A 21,552-nucleotide genomic window follows, 5' to 3' on the forward strand; every position below is an offset into this window, starting at 1 on the left:
ACTAACAGTACTGACTGGTCAGGTGGTACCGCCCCAGACTCGCAATCATTTCTAATCATTTGTGGAATGCCGAGATGGAATGGGCGAAGGAATGAAACTCTGCGTCTTCACATCTCTTTTCTATTTCTACCGGTACTACTTACAACTAGTAAAATCGCGAAAATCTTCACACATAACCGTATTCAGTCTTTTGGGGCCAAATAAATACAAACAACTTTTTGGAATTTTGTTTGGTCTGATGGGTGGTACCAAAACTGTGTTTCATTGGTACCAAATGAAATTAAACGCATCTGAAGGTATTAAGGCGTCGTGGTCGTCGTTCCCCCGTTGTAATTCAGCTGCGCAGCAGCCCCATAAGCCAGACCCACCAAAGTACCGACCAGCTCCATGAAGAACACTCCGATATCACTAGGATTGAAAGTACCCCGACCAGCACTTGCTTCTTGTTTGGCACTTTTCTGCACCGGTTTGTCGTAGAAATAACCCGAACCCTCCACAAGATCCTGTTTGCCGAAATCCTGCTCAAACTCTTTGTCGAACTCGTCTTGTTCCTTCTGGAACTCGTCGTCGCTGGGCGATGGCGTGTTGGTCAACATCATAACAAAGCGAATCTTCTGTACGATCTTGTTGATCTTTCTTTGGAGCAAGCTGGGTGGCATCTCATCCTTCATCTCTTCTCCGTTCTGGACGGCATCTATGGAGTCTTTGAAGAAGTCGTCGTCATCCAACGAGTCTTGCAGTTTGAGGGGTTTGTCCCCGCGAAGATCTGCGACATTGAGGACCGGTCCCGAGCCTGCAGACGCTGAAGATATCAGACTGGTGAGGGCTTGAGGGGCGCTGTACAAGAACGGCGACGAGAGAGTCTGCTGCACGAACTGGAAGAAGTTTTGGAGTGCGGTGTTGAAAAGTGTCGTCTGAGACTCACCAAGAAGACCAACAGCACTTTCGACATGGTGTTCGACTGTGTTTAGCTTTGGGAAAAATCTGAAAGTGGAGGCGTCTAACGCATTTGAAGTACCTTCCCCTACCATAAATGGTTGCACAATCGTCACAAAATGGGCTTTGTGTGTGCCATGATGAAAACTAACCTTCGATTTTAATCGCAAGCTCTTCCACACCGCGACCCATATGTTTGGCAATAAATTTGAATAATCTTGGCGGTGCACATTGTGCGTTTTATGGGTTGGCCGATTTAATCAAAATGTTTCTTAATCGGCAAACGAAAAAAAAATCTGGTGAGTCGACGTGATTTTCTTTGTATGCAGAGAGCGAACGCCCATAGATTACTCCTCCGGAATTTTAATACGGAAAATTGCATAAGTCAGATCGATTCGCTTTTGTTGGATGTGTGGTGACCCCGGACTCGAGGCTGACAATCGGGGTCGCTGATAATAGAACAGTGTTGATACCAGGAGCAAAGAAAAAAATTCACGATGTTTGCAACAACTGAGAGAGATACAAATTGCAACGGTAAAGTGGAGACAAATTTAGTTCCTCTAGGACAGAAAGTATCAATCTTTGTAAGAATGCTAATGTTTGTAAATGGTATATTATGATAAGAAGCATTTCGTAGCACGGACGGGTTTAGGGCACGACGAGCTTGCGAAGGAGTAAGTACTACAAAATGCCTTATAAACGAGATTTCATACACTATGTTTTCTACTTTGCACATTTTACGCCATTTTTAAGTGAAAATTAACGATTTTCAAATTTGAGGAATTTTGTTGTGGTTGGCAACAAATGTCATATTGTTCGGAATATTCAAATTTCAATTGTTATTAACAAATTAGAAATGAGCGAAGACAATTTTGAATGTACCCCGTGAGAAATACGACATTGAAGTTTTGAATCAGTACCTCGAGGACCAAATAGACTGTCAAGTCTGAACATTACCATTTAGGTTAAAAAATGAATGATCTAAATACATACTCGTATCTAAAAAGTTTTTTAGTATTGTGCAGGATGTTTTTTTTTTTGCCTTTAGGATCGCCCAAAGTGGAGCTGGTTTGGTTACAAAATCATTGGTTGAACTTTGCTATCAGAAAAATTTATACCTACAGGGTTATGGTAAAATAACGCACAAAATTCATAAAACGCACAGTATTAATTTTTGAAAAAAAAAATGCAAAAATAGTTTTTAAAAAAATTCTGCGTCTTTTAACGTATACATACTCGTATAAAGTTATGACGTCATTAATATTTTTTCCAAATGGGAAGCTACGATTCCGATTAGATTATTTGATAGAGGTTATTACTTTTGTGGATTATAAAAGATCTAGTTTAAGTAGGGATTACATGAAAAATATAAGCAAATTAATAAAGAACGAAATATTTAAGCTTGATTTTAATACCAACTAATAAATAAATTAAACAATAGGTACTTTTTTGTTCGACACTGTCAGAGTTTGAGAATTTTCTCCTGTGTGAACGGATTTTGATAAATTTGACAACTTGTCAAAACGAAACATCAAGCTAATTTTAAAGATTTTCAGCGATTTGGAGCCTTTGGGGGGCTCGTCGAACAAAAAAACGTTGTTCGTCGTTTTTGTGTAATTTGGGCTTTTCTAAGCACTCGGGGACCTTTAAAACTCTCGTTTCACTCGAGTTTTAAACTGGCCCACTCATGCCAAAAAAAAGCCCAAATTACACACGAACTCGTTAAATAAACTACTATTAAAGCAAGAATTTACTCTAAAAACTGTTCGACGTGTTTTTGCATTTTTTTCAAAACTTAATACTGGACGTTTTCTGAATTTTGTGCGTTATTTTATCATAACCCTGTATACTCTCTCCCATATCTGTGTTATTTATTGTCCGATTTCAGTTGATAAAAAACCAATATAAATTGTTCTACAACTGTTATAAAGAGGCCCTAATTTTGACTTTTTTCAACATTAACTTCAAAGTCAAATGACAATCAACCTTTTTTTCATATGGCTACTCTGTCCTTTGGTCTTTTTAAACCTAGTGTTGTAGAGATTTTTTTTCCGGAGTCCAATGATGTTTACTAAGTTCACTTTGGTTCAGTATGAAAGATAAATAAAATATTTATCAACAGTAATATCCCAAATGAAAATAACCGATTAAATTTTGACGTTTTGTCAAAATATTTTGCTTAGAAATATGTCGAGTAAATTTTCCACGTAACAAAATCCCGAGTGCGTAGCACGAGGGATTTTGGGTGGAAAATTTACGAGTAATATTTCTTTAAGTAAAACGTTGCGACAAAAAACGTCAAAATTTAATCAGGTTATTTTCATGCACGCGGGGTATTCGGAATGATTATTTCCTGAATTATTATGAACAAATAGATTTTATAACGAATTATTTGCAACATCTTTGACAATGATTGCAAAAAATTCAGAAGCGAGTAAATTTTGACACATAGATATTTACCCGGCTAAATTTTGACGTTTCAAATTTAACCGATATAAAAGCCAGAAAAACCATAGCAACTACGGCTTTTTATATGTATGAAGGAAACAATCAATATTATTAAATTTCTTATCAAATTTCCAAGTGTGGGAAACGATCAGAACAAAGCTAGAGAATGTATCTAAAAATGTTGCCCAAGTTAACCACTACCTTGTTGAATGAATGTTCTGATTACAGTTTATCTTATCAATTAACAAAAAATTACGAAAATGGTGTTGACCAATTAACACAAAGCACTCATGATAGAGTCATGATCAAACCGGTGAATAGAATTGTCATGTTGAACCTTGCTTGCAAGAATTTAGAGGAAGCTTTCTAATTATACCGATCCTGCAAATTATTCAGTAACTCTGAACACACTCATGATGTCAAAAATTTAAGATATCGATTGAAGTAAAGAGTAAAGAGAAAGACCACAGAAATCTTACTTTATTAGACTTTTTATATTCGAACATGTAAAAACGTCTTTAAAACTACAGTGCAGACACTTGGGATGAGTTGCAAACAAAAGTTGTTACTTATGAATGCAATTAGATAAGCGACAATTCTTTTCGATAATGTGAAGAAACGAGTACCTTTGCGGTTGTAGCAACAATTCCTTTAACCCTTGAATTGACATTTTGCATTTTCGCGTTTGAAACAAACATTCATTTTCTTTACACAATGTTTTTAACTTCACACTTTACGAGACTCAAATTACATAGTTTGAAATTCACATGTATGCAACCAACCTTGCTAATAAGCTGCGAATTACTGCCGGTTCTCTAGATAAAGCAACATTGTGAGTAAGTGCTTTGCAAAAAGCATTTGGAAAGCATCGTCCAAATTCTTGCCAGCAAAGTTCGCCATGATAATTCAATTCAAACAAACCTGGATACGGTTGACGATAATGTCCAGGTTTGCTTTGCAAATGTATTGTGGGTTGCCTTTTCCGCCGGGCTCATTATCACTCGTGAAATACCCTCTATGTGTAAACTTCTTGACAAATTAAATAATGTCAAATTTTTGACGAGGGAAATGTGACATCTGTCATAAAAAATCGAAAAATCTACCTATGTACCAAAATCCATTCTACACCCTGTATACAGTGCCCAGTGTAAATAAAAGGAATAAAATGCTGCTGATTTTTAGCAATAATCTTTGGAGAGATCAATTTGTATTTCTAAATCTAAATCATCACGTTTTACCATAGATTATTCTTTTGTGATCCACCCAGTGGCGGCGCAAAGAGGAACGAGACATGAAAACTCTTTTTGCCGAAGTATTTGAAGAATTACTCAATAATGAAATTATGAAAACATTTTTACAATTTACGCAATGTTACAGGAGTTTTAGAAATAATCCATCAACAAATCAAACGCTAAACACTGTCGATAGAATTATTTAATCTGCTGTCAAATCGAGAGATCAACAATCGGAATTAATCGACGAATTTAAAATAGCGATAGCGAATACCTGTTATTCACTCAGAATAATATAAATGACCACAAATTGTCAAAACGTACGTAATTATAGAACCGGACACTGTCATTACTGATTAGTGTAATTTGCAGAAGCTGAATTTCCAATAAATAAATTCCAAAATTCTAACAATGTGATTTCTTGCTGAAGACACCACTTGCTCCATCCAGTTTTAGAACTTCGGGTCGTCTCTTATCTTAATCTTACTCTTAAATACTTGTTTGTTTCCTTACTAGAAATACTTAAATCATTATTTTCATTAATGTCTTTTAGTGGACTCGGCTTCCAGACAACAAAAACATTCCAAGAAACACCATTTAGGTAGGTATTTCTTTCAGAACATGATTGTGGTCGTGACAGTCAGTAACAGGTGGTTTTGATTTGATTAAAAATATTGAAACTTTTACAAATCAATCGAATCGTGCTGGCGCCGCTGATAGTAAAATACCTAGTACCGAATTGATTGTATGTACGTACTATCGGCCAAACTTGGAAGGAGACGTTCCCTTTATTTCGCAAAAAAATCTTACAAAAAAACAATGAAAGCGTTATTTATTAGTCAATCATAAAAATGTGTTTCTCACACTCCTGGAAAATTACTGCATTAGTATAATAGTTATTTATGGTATAAGTGGGTTATTTAAGATATTACCCACGAGAGGTATTTGTAACCTACGAGGGCTTGCCCGAGTAGGTTATTACCTCGAGTGGGTAGTACTTAATAACCCACGTATGCCATACAACGTTTTATCCAATATTCCAAAATTTTTAGATAATGACATTATTGATGAAATTCTGCTCCCGATGGGTTATGAACGTTAATAACCCACGGTGCTAATGGCAACGTGGGTTATGTATGTTATAACCCACGGTGCAAATGGCAACGTGGGTTAAAACAACAGACTAGTTATAGCCCAGTTTACTCAATTAAAACTAACTAGTAAAACACGATATTACTATTGAATGTTGGATAAATACATAAATCGATGAATAAACATTACGCCACTTTAATGAATAATCATTACTAAAAGTAGTCGTCATTGAGACACAAATCTAGATGGCACTTCACATTCCAGAAAGAAACAGGTGAATGCATGACAATTCGGTATTGTTCAGTTCCGGAAATACCATCCTGTACCCAGAATTTTCCGGAGAATCTTATTGTTCCTTGGGTTATTTATTAATAGGACGTAGGTAGTTTGTCACGTACGCCCCTGACATTCGTCATTGTGTCGTCACACATATTCTCGGGAATGATTGACGCCCCCGATGTCACAATACAAATCGCCCGCTTGTCAAATTCAAATCAAAATTTTTTTAATCCAGAGAAAAAATACAAAAATAGGAAGAAATTTGAGTCTTTCCTTGAAAATGCGACAGAAAGGTACTTGGAAGGATTTTAGGTACAGAAATACGCAAAAGTGACACCATAAAAGTGAAAATTCTTAATGATCGTTATGGCAGATAAGCGTAGAGGGCTCAAAGTAACATGATAACAAGAAGGTTGGCCAACCTTTCCCTGATTCTCAAAAACAAAAAAAGCCTTTAAATTCCCTAAATTTTGAAACGAATTATAAAAATAAGTTAATTAATAGTTTAGTTTAATCCAACATGATTAAAATTCAGTCTAAAAAATTCTTAGTGTCATGTATTGATAGATAAAAAAATAAAAACATTATAGCAATGTGACAAACGCGCACTTGCACAAAACTGAGGGCGATTTGTATGCGCGTTCGTGACGCTCGTTGGTGGTGGTATTCCCGTAAGCTTCGCGTCCTTGCTATTTATTTCCGAACAAGATGGCAGCCTGAACATATGTATTAGTAAAAAGTGCGAGTAATAGTGTGTACAATGGCGAATCTTAAAAAAAGTGTTGAATCCGTGCAAGAAAGTGAATATTCCTTGAGTTCTTTGTCCTTTGTCGATTTTAAATATTGGAAAACACCGAAAAAACACGGACATTTCGGCGGGACGATTGCTCCAAATCGCATCATAAACTTGCATCCGTTTGAGAACTGTTGGAGAAACAGAAATCACTGTCCAGAAGCCACTGCCGCTTCATGCTGAACCTAAAAATGTGGGGTTTTTTGCCGGCGACAACTTCGCCTTACCCGAAACAGGGCCCGTTGCTCAAAGGGGGCTGCAAAGCTTCGTTCCACATGATGGGGGCGCATTTCCTGCCACAACTCCCGGGCAAACAATTTCCCGATTTCATCAACAGGAAGAACGTCGGCGCGCCTCCCAGAATAATCACCAGCGCGCCAGAAAAAATGGAAACTGAAGAACACTCAAGTCCGGAGAATCGAGAAGCCCCGAAAACGACTCCGATTGTCAATAACAAAGCGTGCAATAAAAAGAAGAGAAAAAAAAGCCGGCGCAGACGGAGGAAAAACAAGACTTGTACCCCGCAAATGGGGACAACGACGACGTCCCTGCCGAGGATGCCGTCGCGACGACAAACGCTGTCCTGCTCGTCGACGGAAAGCGACGATTTTGTGATATTTTTTCAGGACGATAGCGAATCTACGTCGGACTCGATCGAAACGGAACAGACCGAATGTTACAGTTCGATCGATTCAATCGTCCCCCACAAGAAGGTAATTGTCCACACAATTTGGGCTCAAAGTGTGCTGATTGAGAAGCTTCACCTGTGACCGAAATGTCATTTGAGACCGCAGCGACATCTGTCACAATTGACGTTTCTCACTCAGCACACTTTGATCCCAAGTTGTGTTGATCATGTGCCGCCAGTATGAAAGTCCACCCAACAATAACCTTGAATGATATTGGCGCTTTCAATGACTGGTAGATAAGGACAACATGTGTTGATAACGCAAGTTCCTTTGTTCTTATCGATATGCATCGAGAATTTTTTTATGTTCGTTACAGGTGCGATTCGCCGATGACGACAAACTGTGCGAGGTTCATCAGATGGTGATGTGGTCTTATGCATATCAGTCCGCACGAAAAGGACCGTGGGAGGAGTACGCGAGGGACAGGGCTAGGTTTAAGAGGCGGGTTGTAAATATCGAAACGATTATAGGTCACGTGTTCACTGGCGAACACAGATCAAGGATCTACGAGCAGCGGTTTGCGACAGATGACGATAAATGATTCCATGACATCTTTTTTCTTTCAAAACAACAACACCCGAGTTACCACTTCTTTTAGAATCTTTACATAACATCGTTTTTATTGAACCAGCGCGACTGTGATAATCCGACTGATCATTTTTTATAGTGGGTGGCGTCCAAAGGCAATAATTCTCTTTGCGAAAAGAATTATCTGATTTGGATGCCACTAACTATAAACTTAGTACAATTATTATAAATATTTTATACGTGTGTAGGTAATTGTAAATTTTTTATTATAAGAATTGTAAAAAATAATCTGTAGATGTAAGACGTAATATTTTTTTACGTGAGATCAATGGACAATTAATGGGAAATTTCATTGTTTATTTATCTAATGTAAAATGTTGAATTTGGCGTAGAATAGGTGGTTTGGGTTATATTCACCTAGACAAAGGAAATAAGTTACCTATTTAAGCTTCCTTTGGTGTGCTATTCACATAATCAAAAGTTAAATGTACATCTAGATAATAAAGTGACACAGAATTACCCCATTGTATTTTTCTATCGTTCACACATGAAAGAAGTGACTCAGCAAGTTATTGAGTCATTTCTTCAGAAAAACGGAAATAGTGACTCAGTTTTAGGAGCAAATTGTTGATTAATTTGTGGCGGCGACGAGTGGGTGGAAATGTGTACGTTGATAAAAAACTCATTGTTTCCTCCCATTTGGATTATTAAAAAAACTTGAGGCTAGAGATTTTCTGCAAATTAAGACACTCAACTTCATTGTATCGTTAGTAGCACCAAATTAAGACAAAATGGTGGTGCGTAATATGTTGAAACAAAACATACAAGTTTTTTCTACTTTGCGTTTATAAGAAAGCTATTACAGCACTTAAAAAACAGTGCGTTAATAGCTTATTTTGAGTGCTGTAATAGACCAGTACAATTTACATTTTCGAGGTTGGTAACTTTTCAATGCCAAACGCCAAATCACGCTATGAATGTTTTATTTTGCCCTACGGGCTTTCGGATTCATGATTACATTTTTCTTTAAACATAAAATAGCAATTCCAAAAAAAATTAAAAGAACATGTTTATTCCTATCTCCCACCATTTTTCTTCTCTGTTTTTTCCCTCCCCTTCGCTTCTACAAAGCTATTTCTGTTGATCTTGGTCCTCGTCCATTCTCTTAACGCCTTTACTGCTTTCTTCTTCAGTTGTTCAGATTCTTTTTCCCAGCACTCATTTTTCTTTCCGGTTTCTTTTGCTCCCTTGACTATTAAGTATTTCCTTTTTTGTCGTTGCTTTATCAATTACCTCTTTCAGTTCTACCGCCATCTTCTCTACTTCTTGCTCTTCGAATCTGGCTTTGTCTAGTCTCCTATCCTCTTCTAGTTCTTGGTTATCCCATATTTTTACTGCCACCTTCTTCTGCTCCTCTTTTGCTCTTCCTTTTCTCCTGCTGAAGTCTCCCCCTCCCTTCATGAGCATACATTCTTCTCTGTTTTCTTTTATTGTATCTTCGACATCTCTTCTTGTTGTATTCATCTCTTGTAATAACCCAGATATCGCGAGTCTTCCGCCAAAATTCAAACATTTAAATTAATGAACGAAACCCGCGAAATTGAACAAATTGGCCATGCCGTGATCGTCATCGAAGCGGTAAAACCCCTACATTGTGTGTTTTGTACAAAATGGCGGCAAGTTAGCTTGGGATGCAAATGGCGGACAAACTTCGAAATAAAAATGCATAAATCGGTGGGAGGACGTCTGTATTTATTTTATGCATACATGAATAAATACATTCTCGTTTTCATTTACAGTGTTATTTGATCTGGGACAAGATCACTTAATAAATTGAACAATTTAGCGGTGCGACTTTACATGACACAAATAAAAAATACATAACAACACAATAAATTTGTCTACCGACCTTTTGAGGACGGTAGAAAAAAACACAGTTCCTTTTTTTGTTGGAACGAAAATATACAACAAATAAAATAACAACGGTAGCTCAGAACATAAACCCGTTCCGTAATACAAGAACAAACCGGCACCGTGAAACAAATGATATATCTAGAATAGACACTGTAAATGGGATGAGTAAAACCCCCAAAAATCATCCACCAACGATGGCGCACCATAATCTTTTCAGTTGCCAAAGTTATACAACATGTTACATAAAATTGCGCAACAAGACCCTAGATTACTGAATATAACGCTCCTCTAACCCTCAGCTCCTTCCCATAACAAGCGGTTTCCGATCACGGAGTTAAACTGGCTTTCGCCCCCCTGTCTCCTAGTTCCTACCCAAGCGTCGTGGTCGTCCAAGTCCCTGCGACACCTAACTCGTAATGGGTGCAGTGTCCTCCGAATCGCCACTGCAAAGACTACATATGATGAAACAGAAGCCGTCCACCGAGGGCGGTCGAGAAGCTCTACGGCCAGGATCACACGTCATGAGAGAGCCCCGCGAAGACTACGTCGGCAATCTCACGTCCTGCTCCTTTGGCAGACTCTCGTTTTTCATTGCAACGTGGTATCCTGCCCCCGCGTCGACAACCTAACTGCGGCCAAACACGTGCACACGTTTTTCCTTATGGCAAATGGATGGCCGTTCCCTAAATGGACTCCCGTTTCCCCAATTTAAATGATAACTTTATTGCAGCGTTTGTTTCCAAGCGTCTTTACTCCAAACATTTCCCTACACTTACAATCCCTACTTCTACCGAGCCTGTCGGAATATCAAAGTGAAATAACATAGGTGCTAGACACTACTTGTTGTCGGTAGGATCATACTACCTGAATTCCAACGCGCAGACTGTCGGCGACACACAAGGTTCCCCACCTGTTAGCGACCAACACGTGTCTCCTCCGCGATTGGTGAATGTTTAAGCAGCACGGCTCTGATTACATTGTGACAATACACAAGAAAATGAACGACTCGAGATTCGGAACAGCGAAATAGTATATTGTATATCAAGAGTTGAAAATGAAAGATTTCACACGAGTTTGCAGAATTGAGCCACAATCCGTAGGCGCGTGGCTTAAGCAAACCAGTGTGAAATCGAATTTTCAACACGTGGTATATACGATATTTTTCCGACGACCACAAAAAAAAAACGCTGATATTCGGCATCCCTTCAAACTTCAAATATTATTCGACAGAGCTCCGGACAAAATAATTATGCCGTTGCGCGGAGATAGACATCGTTAATCATTGGCCCGTGTACAATATAAAAACACACAGCTGTCGGCCAATCAGATTTCTCAAATTTTTCATTGTACACGGTTAGGCTGTTCGTTCGTGTTCGTGTTGAAATCGTTTGCAATTTTAAATTTTCACTAAGGAAAAACCGTGTGAAATGTGCCATATTGCATAGTGGTCGTCGAAAAACTACATTTTCAACTAAAACAATGAAAGCGACCGGTTCACCAAACACCACCGCTCACTTCGAGAGCTGAGACGCTGAGAGTAGAGTGCCCCTGCTTCCGGTACCAACATTACGCAATAAAAGAACTAACTAGTTCCTTCTGTGTTTGTTTTGGCGGCGGCAATTTGAATTCGAATTGGAATATTACACTTTGCTGTATATTGTCATTATTTTCCATCACTTATTGCCTATTTTCTTTCCATACATCCTTCTTCTTCCCCATTTTCTTGTCGCTTTTCTTTAAAGCCCTGTTCTTTTTGTTTCTTAAACCCGCTACGTTCCAATATAATTATACTGTGATAATACCCTCACTGTTGCCGTTTTCGTTATCTTTTTTGCTTGTGCCCTCCTCTTCATATCCTCTCTATTGCTTTCCCCTTTTGTGCTTCTTTTCCGGCTGCCATTTTCTTTGTCCATCTGCCTCTTCTTTGTCCTTTTTCTGTTCGCGTTGTCTCCATTTTCTCCAGCCCATCTTCCTCCCCCTACTGAAAAACCTCTAATCTCCCCCTTTCTTCATTCCATCTCCACTGAACCCCGTCTATTGTTATTTTCCTATATCCCACTTACACTTGTTTCCCTTTTCTTTTTTCGCGATCGTTCTTAGTTTTTTCTGTATCTCTCGTTTTTGTTTTGTAAGGTCGTTATCTATGAATATCTTCTCTGTTTCCTTCTTTCCTCTCAGTTTTTCCTTTTTGTTTCATTACTTTTTCTTTCCCACTCTACTTCCATTTCCACTAGTACTTGATCCTTTATGATTTCTTTTATAAACTTTTCTTTTCACATCTCCATTCAGTTATCACTGTTATTTTTTCTTCTTCTCCTTTCTTCATTTTGCATTTTCCTTTCCGGCCGTGCTACTCCCTCAGACGTGCTGTTTTCTCTTCCTCTCATTTCTTTTCTTTATTATTAAATTCTTCTCTTGCAACCGTTTGCACCATCGTAGTTTAAAATTAAGAAGAGCTTAAAACCTTAGTTACAATTATTAAAATCGTAGCAACAATTGTTTTTAAGCCTGGTTTAAAAATAAGGAACGTCGGTGCAAACGGCCATTAGTCGTTCGATTTCTCTCTTCACTTTTTGGTTCTCTTTGCGCATCTCTTTTATTTCCTGATTTATTTCCTCCAGCTTTTCTAGTATCTTTTCCATTTCCAAATCACGCTAAACAAACGATATAGTGATAACTTCAAATTGAACTTTCAAATGTTCCACTGTAAGATTTGTGTTACCAACCACCATAAAATTCCCTAAATTTTAAAACTGCGATATTTCATTTAAAAAGGGGCAAAATCAAGGAGGTTACTTTAACCTCCTTGAGCAAAATAGAAAAAATAGTATATGGTATCTCGTTTATAAGATATTTTGTAGCACTTACTTCTGCATGGTACTGCTGGTCATGCCCTAAACCCGTGCATGCTACAAAAAGCTTCGTATCTACACGGCGTGTGTTGTATATGCAACCAGCCTTACAGACATCTGGTTTGTCCCCTACCGTGTATGCAACCAACTTTACAAGATACTTTTTTCTAATTCAATTTTTTTGCATAAATTTTGACTCATTGATTTAAATGTTACAATTTGGAATTGATCGAAAGTGTTTGGAGAAATCAAGCTTCCTATCTCCCAACCCGCTGAATTATTGATGGACGTGACCTTTGACACTTCGCACAGAACAAAATGCCATCCACAGCGGCAAAATTTCCGTAAATCCATAAACCCGGACTAGAAATTGTATTTTACAGTTCCGACACCTGTTACAGTTACGATTACGGCGGCGATAAAAAATTATATCGGTTGTTTACAAACAAGAACGCTCGTTGTTTACCATTAAGATTCAATAAAGGACCCCAAATTGGGTACGTTTCGCATTAATTCAAGACGAATCGCGACTCTCGGCCAATAAGGACGAGCCAGCATCATCGCGTGGCTCGATTAAGCATAAAAAGAGCGTCCAGGAAGGCAAGGAAGAGTAAAAGTAGTCACTTTCAAACTTATTATATGCAAATTATAGATTTTTATTTGGTCGCGCGACTTTCAAAGGAAGGTCAAAGCTTGACGCTAATGGAATAATAAATCACCGTTAAGGACTGCAAAGGATGGAATAGCGGGACCGAAATACACCTTAATCTGCAGAAACGGGGAAATTGTTTGTGTGCCCTCGAAAAATAGGCTATTTGTGGTCAAACCCAAATAAATCTGCTGCTGTTCAGGGTGTGCTTAAAGTAAGTCATAAAATCAGGGTTTGACTCAATTTGTTTTTGTTACTTAGTGGTCTGCGTGAGGAGGTCCAGCTTCCTCCACCTCCCCTAAGAATCCCGTGTCGGTGTTACGACAAACTTTATTGCGCTCCGGCAACACTTACGTAATTAAATTGGATTTAATAGCAAGAAACGACGCTACAGCGTCAATAAGTAATGGGAAACGAATCTTAAATGGGATAGAAAGTGAGCAAAGAGCGAATTGCACCCGTTATGGAATATAATAGGGGACTGCACAGAATTACACACTGTGGCTTCTATTATTATTAACAATACGGTCGATTTCTCTGTCGAATGGAAATTCACCGTTTAACCTTTGCCGAACGACTCTAGTCCACATTATACAATTAGTAAAAGTTGAAGCTGTCTAGTAAAAACCGACAAAGATCGAATTTCACCGCGAAACGCGCCCCCTCGTGTCAATCTGGAACGCCACAGGGCCTCTGAACTTGATCTATAATTGCGAAAGAAACGTCTGGCGAGAAAGTGAATCCCAGTTTGTCGGCAGTCGAGCGGGAAAGTCGTGGGTCACGTGTCCGACGCGCCCCCTTGCGTCATCCCGGAGAAGAACAAAAAGATGCAAGTGTCATCGGCACGTGACCGGCTTTCGCGTTTATGTGAACACCGTGTATACAAGAGAAATTTCGTTTTCAGGTCAGCCAGACGGGGAACGTCATCGTAAAATATGTTTACAATGAAAAAATGTCGACTCGACGATTATTTTTTTTAACGAAAATTGTGTTGGCTAGAAATTTTGAAATGCGACCGATTACAAAACAGACTTCTGTTGCGAAACGTGTCAACGAGTCGGGTGTTGTTTTTACCTTGAATTCCTTGAAACGTTTCTTTGTACTTGATAACAGACGTTCACGTTGTGATTTGTGAAAAATTTTCGCAAAACGGGTCAGGAAATCGGTTTCCTTCTGGCGCAACGCTGCACCATTACGGTATCCAACAGCCGTGATAATTTCTCAAGTGGGTGACAATTTTCATTGCCGTGAAGCCTAGAAAGCGTGTTTCCTTACGTGTCAAGAGACCGTATTAATGACGCACGCCACTGCTATAATTTCCGCCGAATCGCCTCGCTCCAAGAAGTTGAAGGTTTGTCCTGGACAAGCACAAAAAATCGTTTCGTTTAATCATTCCCGACGATCTCCACCAAAACCTGAATTTATCGACCACGCGTTGGGAGCAAATGTCAACTTTGACGTCTTTTTATAGTCGTCCTTGAGCTTACCAGGATCTTATGTCCACCTTAATCACCCTGTATGATGTTTTCACAAAAACTGTCAAACTGTGAGGACGGGTCTTTAACAAATCGGAGCCAAAAAGAAAATACACTTTATTATAATTTCACAAATATTAAAAGAGATCAGATATCAATAAAGAACTTGATCGCAGCAACCCACGAATTTTTTCCGCATGTCAGATTGACAAATATAAATATTTGACAAGTTGTCAGTTTGAAATCATCTTTTGGAATTATACAATGTGTTACAAAACATTTACGATCAAGAGCGGTTGTGAAAAACAAACGATTTGGAAACGTATGTCTGGAATAATCCAGCCGGAAATGTCATTATTGCGATAGTTGTTGAAAACGGTTCCTAATTGAATGAGTCACCGTAGATACAGTCCAAGACACAAATTCATAGTTAGGTTATGCGAATCTTGGTCTGTGTGTGTAATAACGCTGACACACATGTTTTTGGTGTTTTTATTTTTTGCAACCGCTGTTGATCATACATTTTTCAAAATGGCTTGAAACTAAAAAACGAAGAATTCTCTTCTTAAATTTGCTTTGAAGAATTTCGTCGAACTGACACTTGTCGAGTACTTTTCAATCAAAGATATGCGGAAAAAATTGATAGGGTGTTGCGATCAGGTTCTTATTGGTCTCGCTGTATTCGCAAGATTTTGATTTATTTTTTGAAAATGTTCTACTGGTTGAAAATTTCTTTGTCTTGCTATTCTAATTCTTACATCTATTCAGAAACACACCCATTTTATTATTTTTTGAAATTTATTGTAAAATTCTTTCCTACTGCTTAGATATTTAGTGTCCACTTGGTAACTTTGCGTCCAGATCATCACATCCAGCAACCTTTTTTCTTCACTTTTATATCACTGAATACAATTCTTTGATTTATATCCACTAATATACAACGAGTTTCTGGCGACGAATAAAATTTGTAAATGATTACAAGGCTATAATAACAGCCTGTTACTCTATTCATTAGAACCAAAGTTATTTGATTTTATTATCTTAATCTAATATTCTGGAATTATGTTATCTTTTCTAATTAGATTGTGGGAGAAATATTTTTAATTACATTTATTACTCATTTTTATAATAATAACAGTTTATTAGAACTTTTTGCAATAGAATTGACACACATCAAGACCATACAGGTGTTCCAAAATACGTGGAACAGTACGCCATTATCAAATGCTCAAGAGTTACATTTTTGACCTCATTTATTTTGATTATCCAAAACGATTTTGACGTTTTGTGTTTTTGTAGGTTTGCTATTATACAGGGTGAAATCGATACGCATCAAAATAGTAAAACCCTAGGATGTTCAGACCATTTGTGAAAATCACGTGCATGTATTGTACAGTTTAAGCATAAAAGTTGAGTACGCCACTGATTTCGCATTAGGAAAAATAGTAAGATTAAGAAGTTATCGAGTGCAACGTAAAAAAGGTGCAAAAAGTTTTTGGTTTTCATTCATAATATTCTTACACGTTTTTGCGGTTATGTATTTATAGTAGTTTATTTAACGAGTTCCTGTGTAAATTGGGCTTTTTTGGCACTCGTGGGCGTTTAAAACGCTCGTTAAAGGCCCACGAATGCCAAAAAAGCCCAATTTACACACGAACGAGTTGGATACAACGTTTTTTTTTGTTCGACGAGCCCGTTAAAGGCTCCAAATCGGTTAAAATTTTAAAATTAGCTTGACGTTTCGTATTGACAAGTTGTGACATTTATCAAAATCCGTTCACACTGGGGAAAATTCTCAAATTCTAACAGTGTCGAACAAAACTTTTTTTGGTTATTTCAATCATCGTAAGGTTTTGTAACTTTCTGTTTTTAAGACATTTTTGCGGCTATTCATGTTTCGATTTATTAGAGTTTCCAGAAGCGTCTCGTTCGGGATGGAATTAAGTTAAATTGGACTTTATGAATTTAAAATGTTTAACCATATCTTAGGTTTATTCCCTTATTGAAGATACTTACAATGCACAATGTATCGCGCGTTCAAATGAAATCCTGGTCTGGGAAGGCGTTGGAAACCGTCAATTGTTGTGCTTTTTTAGAGCGTAGAATAATTGGAGCATGTTGACAGCTAACCTAAAATTTGGAGCCAAAAATAGCTTACTTTTTTCTTTCTTTGCAATGTTTTACATTAAAAATAGACTAACGTAACAATTCCTATTCTCGAAGCAAATATCTATGGGGACCTTTTGATGAAAACAGACATGTATAATTATGTCCCGATTAAACATAAACAAATGTCATTCGTGTCAAACGGCGGGAAATGCAAACTTTACACTGTTCTAAACGGTTTAATGTTTCCAACGCCTACTCAGCCCAGGATTTCATTTGAACACGCGATACTTAGTTATAATTGCCAGTGGCGGTTCGTGTAATTTTCAGATGGGGGCAACAGTAAGAATATAGTTACTTAGGTGGTGTCGAGAAATGAAGACTCGTCGTATGGCCATGAAAGCAGCTAAATGATTTTTTTAATGGTTTTTACACTTCCTGTGTTTGTTAAATGCTGTAAATCATTTACACGCGATCCACGGCTTTTGTCTTAAAGTTACTACTAAGTAGACAGATCAAACAAAACACTTGTTATACTTCCCTACATCAACGAAAATTTATCATAAACGTTATCTCCAATAAGATAGTCTTGAGTCTTTGCAGTTATTTTGTCTTCACAAGAAAATAGTCGTTTTTTAGAACCTACTGTACAATATTCATATCTAAATAAGTTTATTAAAACCGCACAAATACTTGGAATATTTGGAATTTGGCGTTCTTCGTTCAGAATTAGCGTTTGTTTGAAACAAAGCTGCGTCTCGACCTCTATTGGTTCGTCTAACATGAACATCAACAAAATGTTGAAAATGCCGTTGCTATTGTCACGCTATGACAATTGTTTAATTGAAGCCGTTATCCTCTGCTATTGTCTTGCCGCAGAAGGTTTTATAGAATTTTTGCCAAATGGTTTTCAATTTTCATTCATTATTAGCTGTTGATCTGTGTCCATGTTTCGGCGCTGTCAAATTGTCAAAAATCAATACCATCAGATGACCTCAGGTGTAAATACAAATCAGAAGTATCAAGTCTTTTCCATAAAACGCAATAGGTATGCTTAATTAAAGCATGTAAATTTAAGTGAAGTAACTCTTACACATCCGAAAATTGGATGCTTTGTCACTGTCACTGTCACAAATTTGGATCAATGAACTCTACTTTAGGATGCTTTGTAAACACACCGTTACTAAGCGACCGCTCCGAATACTTGTCATAAAAATTCTCACCACTTGCTTCATCTTTTTTGTCACCACTCGGCCTCCTTGCAAGGAAGCGTAATGGCTTTGTTCTCAAACTCAACTCAAATAAACACTCTAACTGTCAATGAAGACCTCATCAACTTCTGTTTAGTAGTTTTTTACTTATAAGCGCACAAGGGATGCATAGATATATACAAATTTTACATTTAATAACATATTAAGAAGAGTTGTGACACTTCTGTTCATTAATGACTTGGCTATTGACATAAATATCATTATTTAGCCTAACTGTTCCTTCTTATTTCCATTTATATAAAAAAAACAATCACAGTGTTGCCAAACTTAATTTCAGAAAAATGTCAATATCTTCGAGACTAAAAGAAGTGGATTTTTTTCTCATTTTCCTTATGGTCTTTTATCTCTACTTAACAGGCGTACTGTTCAGTTGTTCAACAAATTTTGGGACACGCTGTAAAGACAAAAAATATTGATCAATGATCAAAAACAATCTATATTATAATTTTTGAAATTATTTGTAAAAATAACCAATTTGAGCTGACAAAAGCTAAATGAGTTTACTGTTTTCTGTCAAAATATGTCTTTTTTGTATTTAGCAAAATGTGCTTTTCCTCAACAAAGACAGATTCAATTAATTTAAATACATATTTCATAATTCACAAAATTGACAATTGCTAATTAGTAGTAATTGTCTAGTCGAACACTACACCTAGAGATATTTTTCCCATTCACATCAGCTCAATTACTTCCTCTAAGAACTTAATTATTTACACATCCTTGTCAATGTGTCTAACGAACGAGAACATTAGCGCTGCTAACAGAATGTCGAAATTGGAAAGAACCACTATGAGTCACCGTACTCTTGTTCCATTCTGCAATCTTGCACCGGTGTCCCACTTCGGCCGCCCCTCCCCTACCTCCGAACCAAAAACCAACAAAAAAATCAAAAACCAACGCGATTTCAACTTTCAACCGAACCACCCACACTCGACAAGATCTCTCAAATAAATCCAAATCATCGTTTGATTTACAAACACTTTCACCGTTCCATACTTGACATTGTAGAAAATTATTCATCCGTTGTTCGTGCAACTTTGCAACTCACTTGCGAAAAAATACGACAACCGCAGCCAAGGTTGACAACAACCCTGTATAATCCGGCGTGGGTGTTGTTTTCGAGTTTAATGAGTTTTTTCAATTTTCGCCAAAAAACTTCAATTGTCAAGGTCACAAAACAATTAAACCAATTCTTTAATTAACATGCACCAAACTGGTCGAGGAAGGGTGGCATAGGTGCAGCCGATGAATTATTAATGCCGCGAATTCCATTTTTCTTCATGCTTTGTTGGTTTTTATGGGACAGCCTCTCGACATTGATCCGATCTTATTTTTCCCGGAATGATTCAGTATGGTAATTGGGAAATTACACCGCGAGATTACAAGATTGAATAATTACGTTTGTTATGCAAATTTGCGCTCGGTGCGTCCGACACTGTTTCCGCCGTCAGAGCGCGCCAGCTCCGACTGACAGCTGTCATATTCATATTAGCGACTCACCGTGTATATGCGGTGGAATTCGCTAATGCAAGCGAAAAATTGCGTTCGATTTCGAGTAAAGTTGCCTAGAAAGCAATTAATTCACATTATTAAATAAATCGGCGACCGACTTAGCCAAACGGAAGACAAATTTCCGCGATTTTAAAATCTTCCACTTGTTCTCGTTAAATAATCGGTTTTTGCCTTTCACATTGTTTAAATTCAGTCGAGTGCCCGTTATAATTTTTTTTTCAGTGGTATTTATCCAACCTTGGCCTTGATAATTGCTAATCGAAACGTTTGTTGTCATTCTGTTACATAAGGAAAAAAATGTCCCAAAAGAGTCGAAACGCTGGATGCTCTCCCAACACGAGAGCGCTACTTTTAGTGGCGATAAAAACGTTCTAAAACATTAATATTCCCAAGGAAAAAATATTGTAATCGTTTGAAATTTTACGTTGCGAAAATTTCCCCAGTTTGGGTTAGTGCCATCGTTAACACCCAATTCGGGAGTCGCTCTAATAACCATTGCGACTAATTTAGTCCACTTGGAGATGCGCTCAGTTATGCTTTCTAGCCTTATCGTTATCATCAGAAAATTGCCACCGAACCGCTACATACACGGTATACACGGCGGCTCCAAATACTATAATAACAGCAGAGACAGCCTTACGTTAACAACAGTCCAAAAGTTTTCATTTTTAGCACACTCAAAAAAGAAAAAAAAATACGGGGTGTATTAAAAATGGCGCATAATACCGTGAGATCGAAAAAAAAATAGGGTTGGCTGTGACCAAAAATTTCAGTTGGCAATTCGTTAAAATTTCAATTATCAGCTGTCAGTCTTAAAAGTTAGGTTAGTGATTTTGAGAACGTTGAAATCTTGATTTTCATAAAGGTGTGAATTATGTGTGACCTGTCGGTTGTAAAAGAATCATGAGGAGCTCCAATCATACTTACGAACTAGAGTAAATGTTCGAAATGTCTGCCTTCAGCTTCCAAACATAATGTTACTCTCTTCGCTTCATGTTTTCAAATGACATTCGCAAAGTTGGGACATCAGTTAAATTAAATTGCAGTCATCAGTAATTACTTGCATTAATTTGGGAATTGTGCCAGGCCTGTTTTTAAACACGTTGTTTTTCAGGCATGGAAAACAAAATAATCAAGGCAAGTTGTTGGTAAGTGCCTTTTTTTTATTTTCGATCGCACGGTATTTATGTCACGCGAATCTACCTTGAATAGCAAATAAAAAATTTCTAATTCGAATTTGGTCTTAAGACGAATAGTTTTTAAATTATTATTATTTTCAAAAATGACATTTATGACAGTCCTTGTCACTTTTTGACTTTAGTCAAGCAAATAGAAGCAAATTTCCAATTTCCAAGACTGACAATAAAATGGAATACGATACTTCGTCAGGGAGCAATGATCTATCTAATTTGCAAATTTGAGCAAAAAGTAATCGTTTCTTTTAAATTTTCTTCGTTTTTCTCGAAAACTAAGAGAGTTGGGGGTCATTTATATATCAAAAGAAACGTCTTGAAGAAAGGAATCCAACAGTCCAAATCCAGTGGAATATGATATGTACTTAGTAAGAGAGCAATGGTTAAACAAGTTTTCAAATTTGAGCAAAAAGTAATCTTTTCTTTTAAGTTTTCTGAAAACTCAAGAGAGCTAAGGTCTGATTTTTATACACCTAAATAAGAGTCTTGCAGAGAGGAATCCAACTGCGTAAAATTCAATGGAATACGATAGCTAATAAGGTAGCAATGGTCAATAAAATCTGCAAATTAGAGCAAAAAATCA

The 21,552-nt window shown here is 37.4% G+C and overlaps 2 protein-coding genes across 2 annotated transcripts; one reads left to right on the top strand and one right to left on the bottom strand.

Moving 5' to 3' along the window:
• Positions 1–106: 106 nt before the first annotated feature.
• Positions 107–1,086, bottom strand: LOC138127943 (uncharacterized). The gene is made up of 2 exons (XM_069044071.1): positions 926–1,086; positions 107–875 (listed from the first exon to the last, which is right to left on the bottom strand). The coding sequence occupies exons 1-2, from the start codon at positions 950–952 to the stop codon at positions 300–302; spliced, it is 603 nt and encodes a 200-aa protein (XP_068900172.1). The 5' UTR covers positions 953–1,086; the 3' UTR covers positions 107–299.
• A 5,577-nt stretch (positions 1,087–6,663) lies between these two features.
• On the top strand, positions 6,664–8,516 carry PPP1R15 (Protein phosphatase 1 regulatory subunit 15). The gene is made up of 2 exons (XM_069044070.1): positions 6,664–7,493; positions 7,786–8,516. The coding sequence occupies exons 1-2, from the start codon at positions 6,957–6,959 to the stop codon at positions 8,008–8,010; spliced, it is 762 nt and encodes a 253-aa protein (XP_068900171.1). The 5' UTR covers positions 6,664–6,956; the 3' UTR covers positions 8,011–8,516.
• Positions 8,517–21,552: the final 13,036 nt, after the last annotated feature.

This window comes from Tenebrio molitor, chromosome 4, assembly GCF_963966145.1.
Source record: "Tenebrio molitor chromosome 4, icTenMoli1.1, whole genome shotgun sequence".
NCBI lineage: Eukaryota > Metazoa > Arthropoda > Insecta > Coleoptera > Tenebrionidae > Tenebrio > Tenebrio molitor.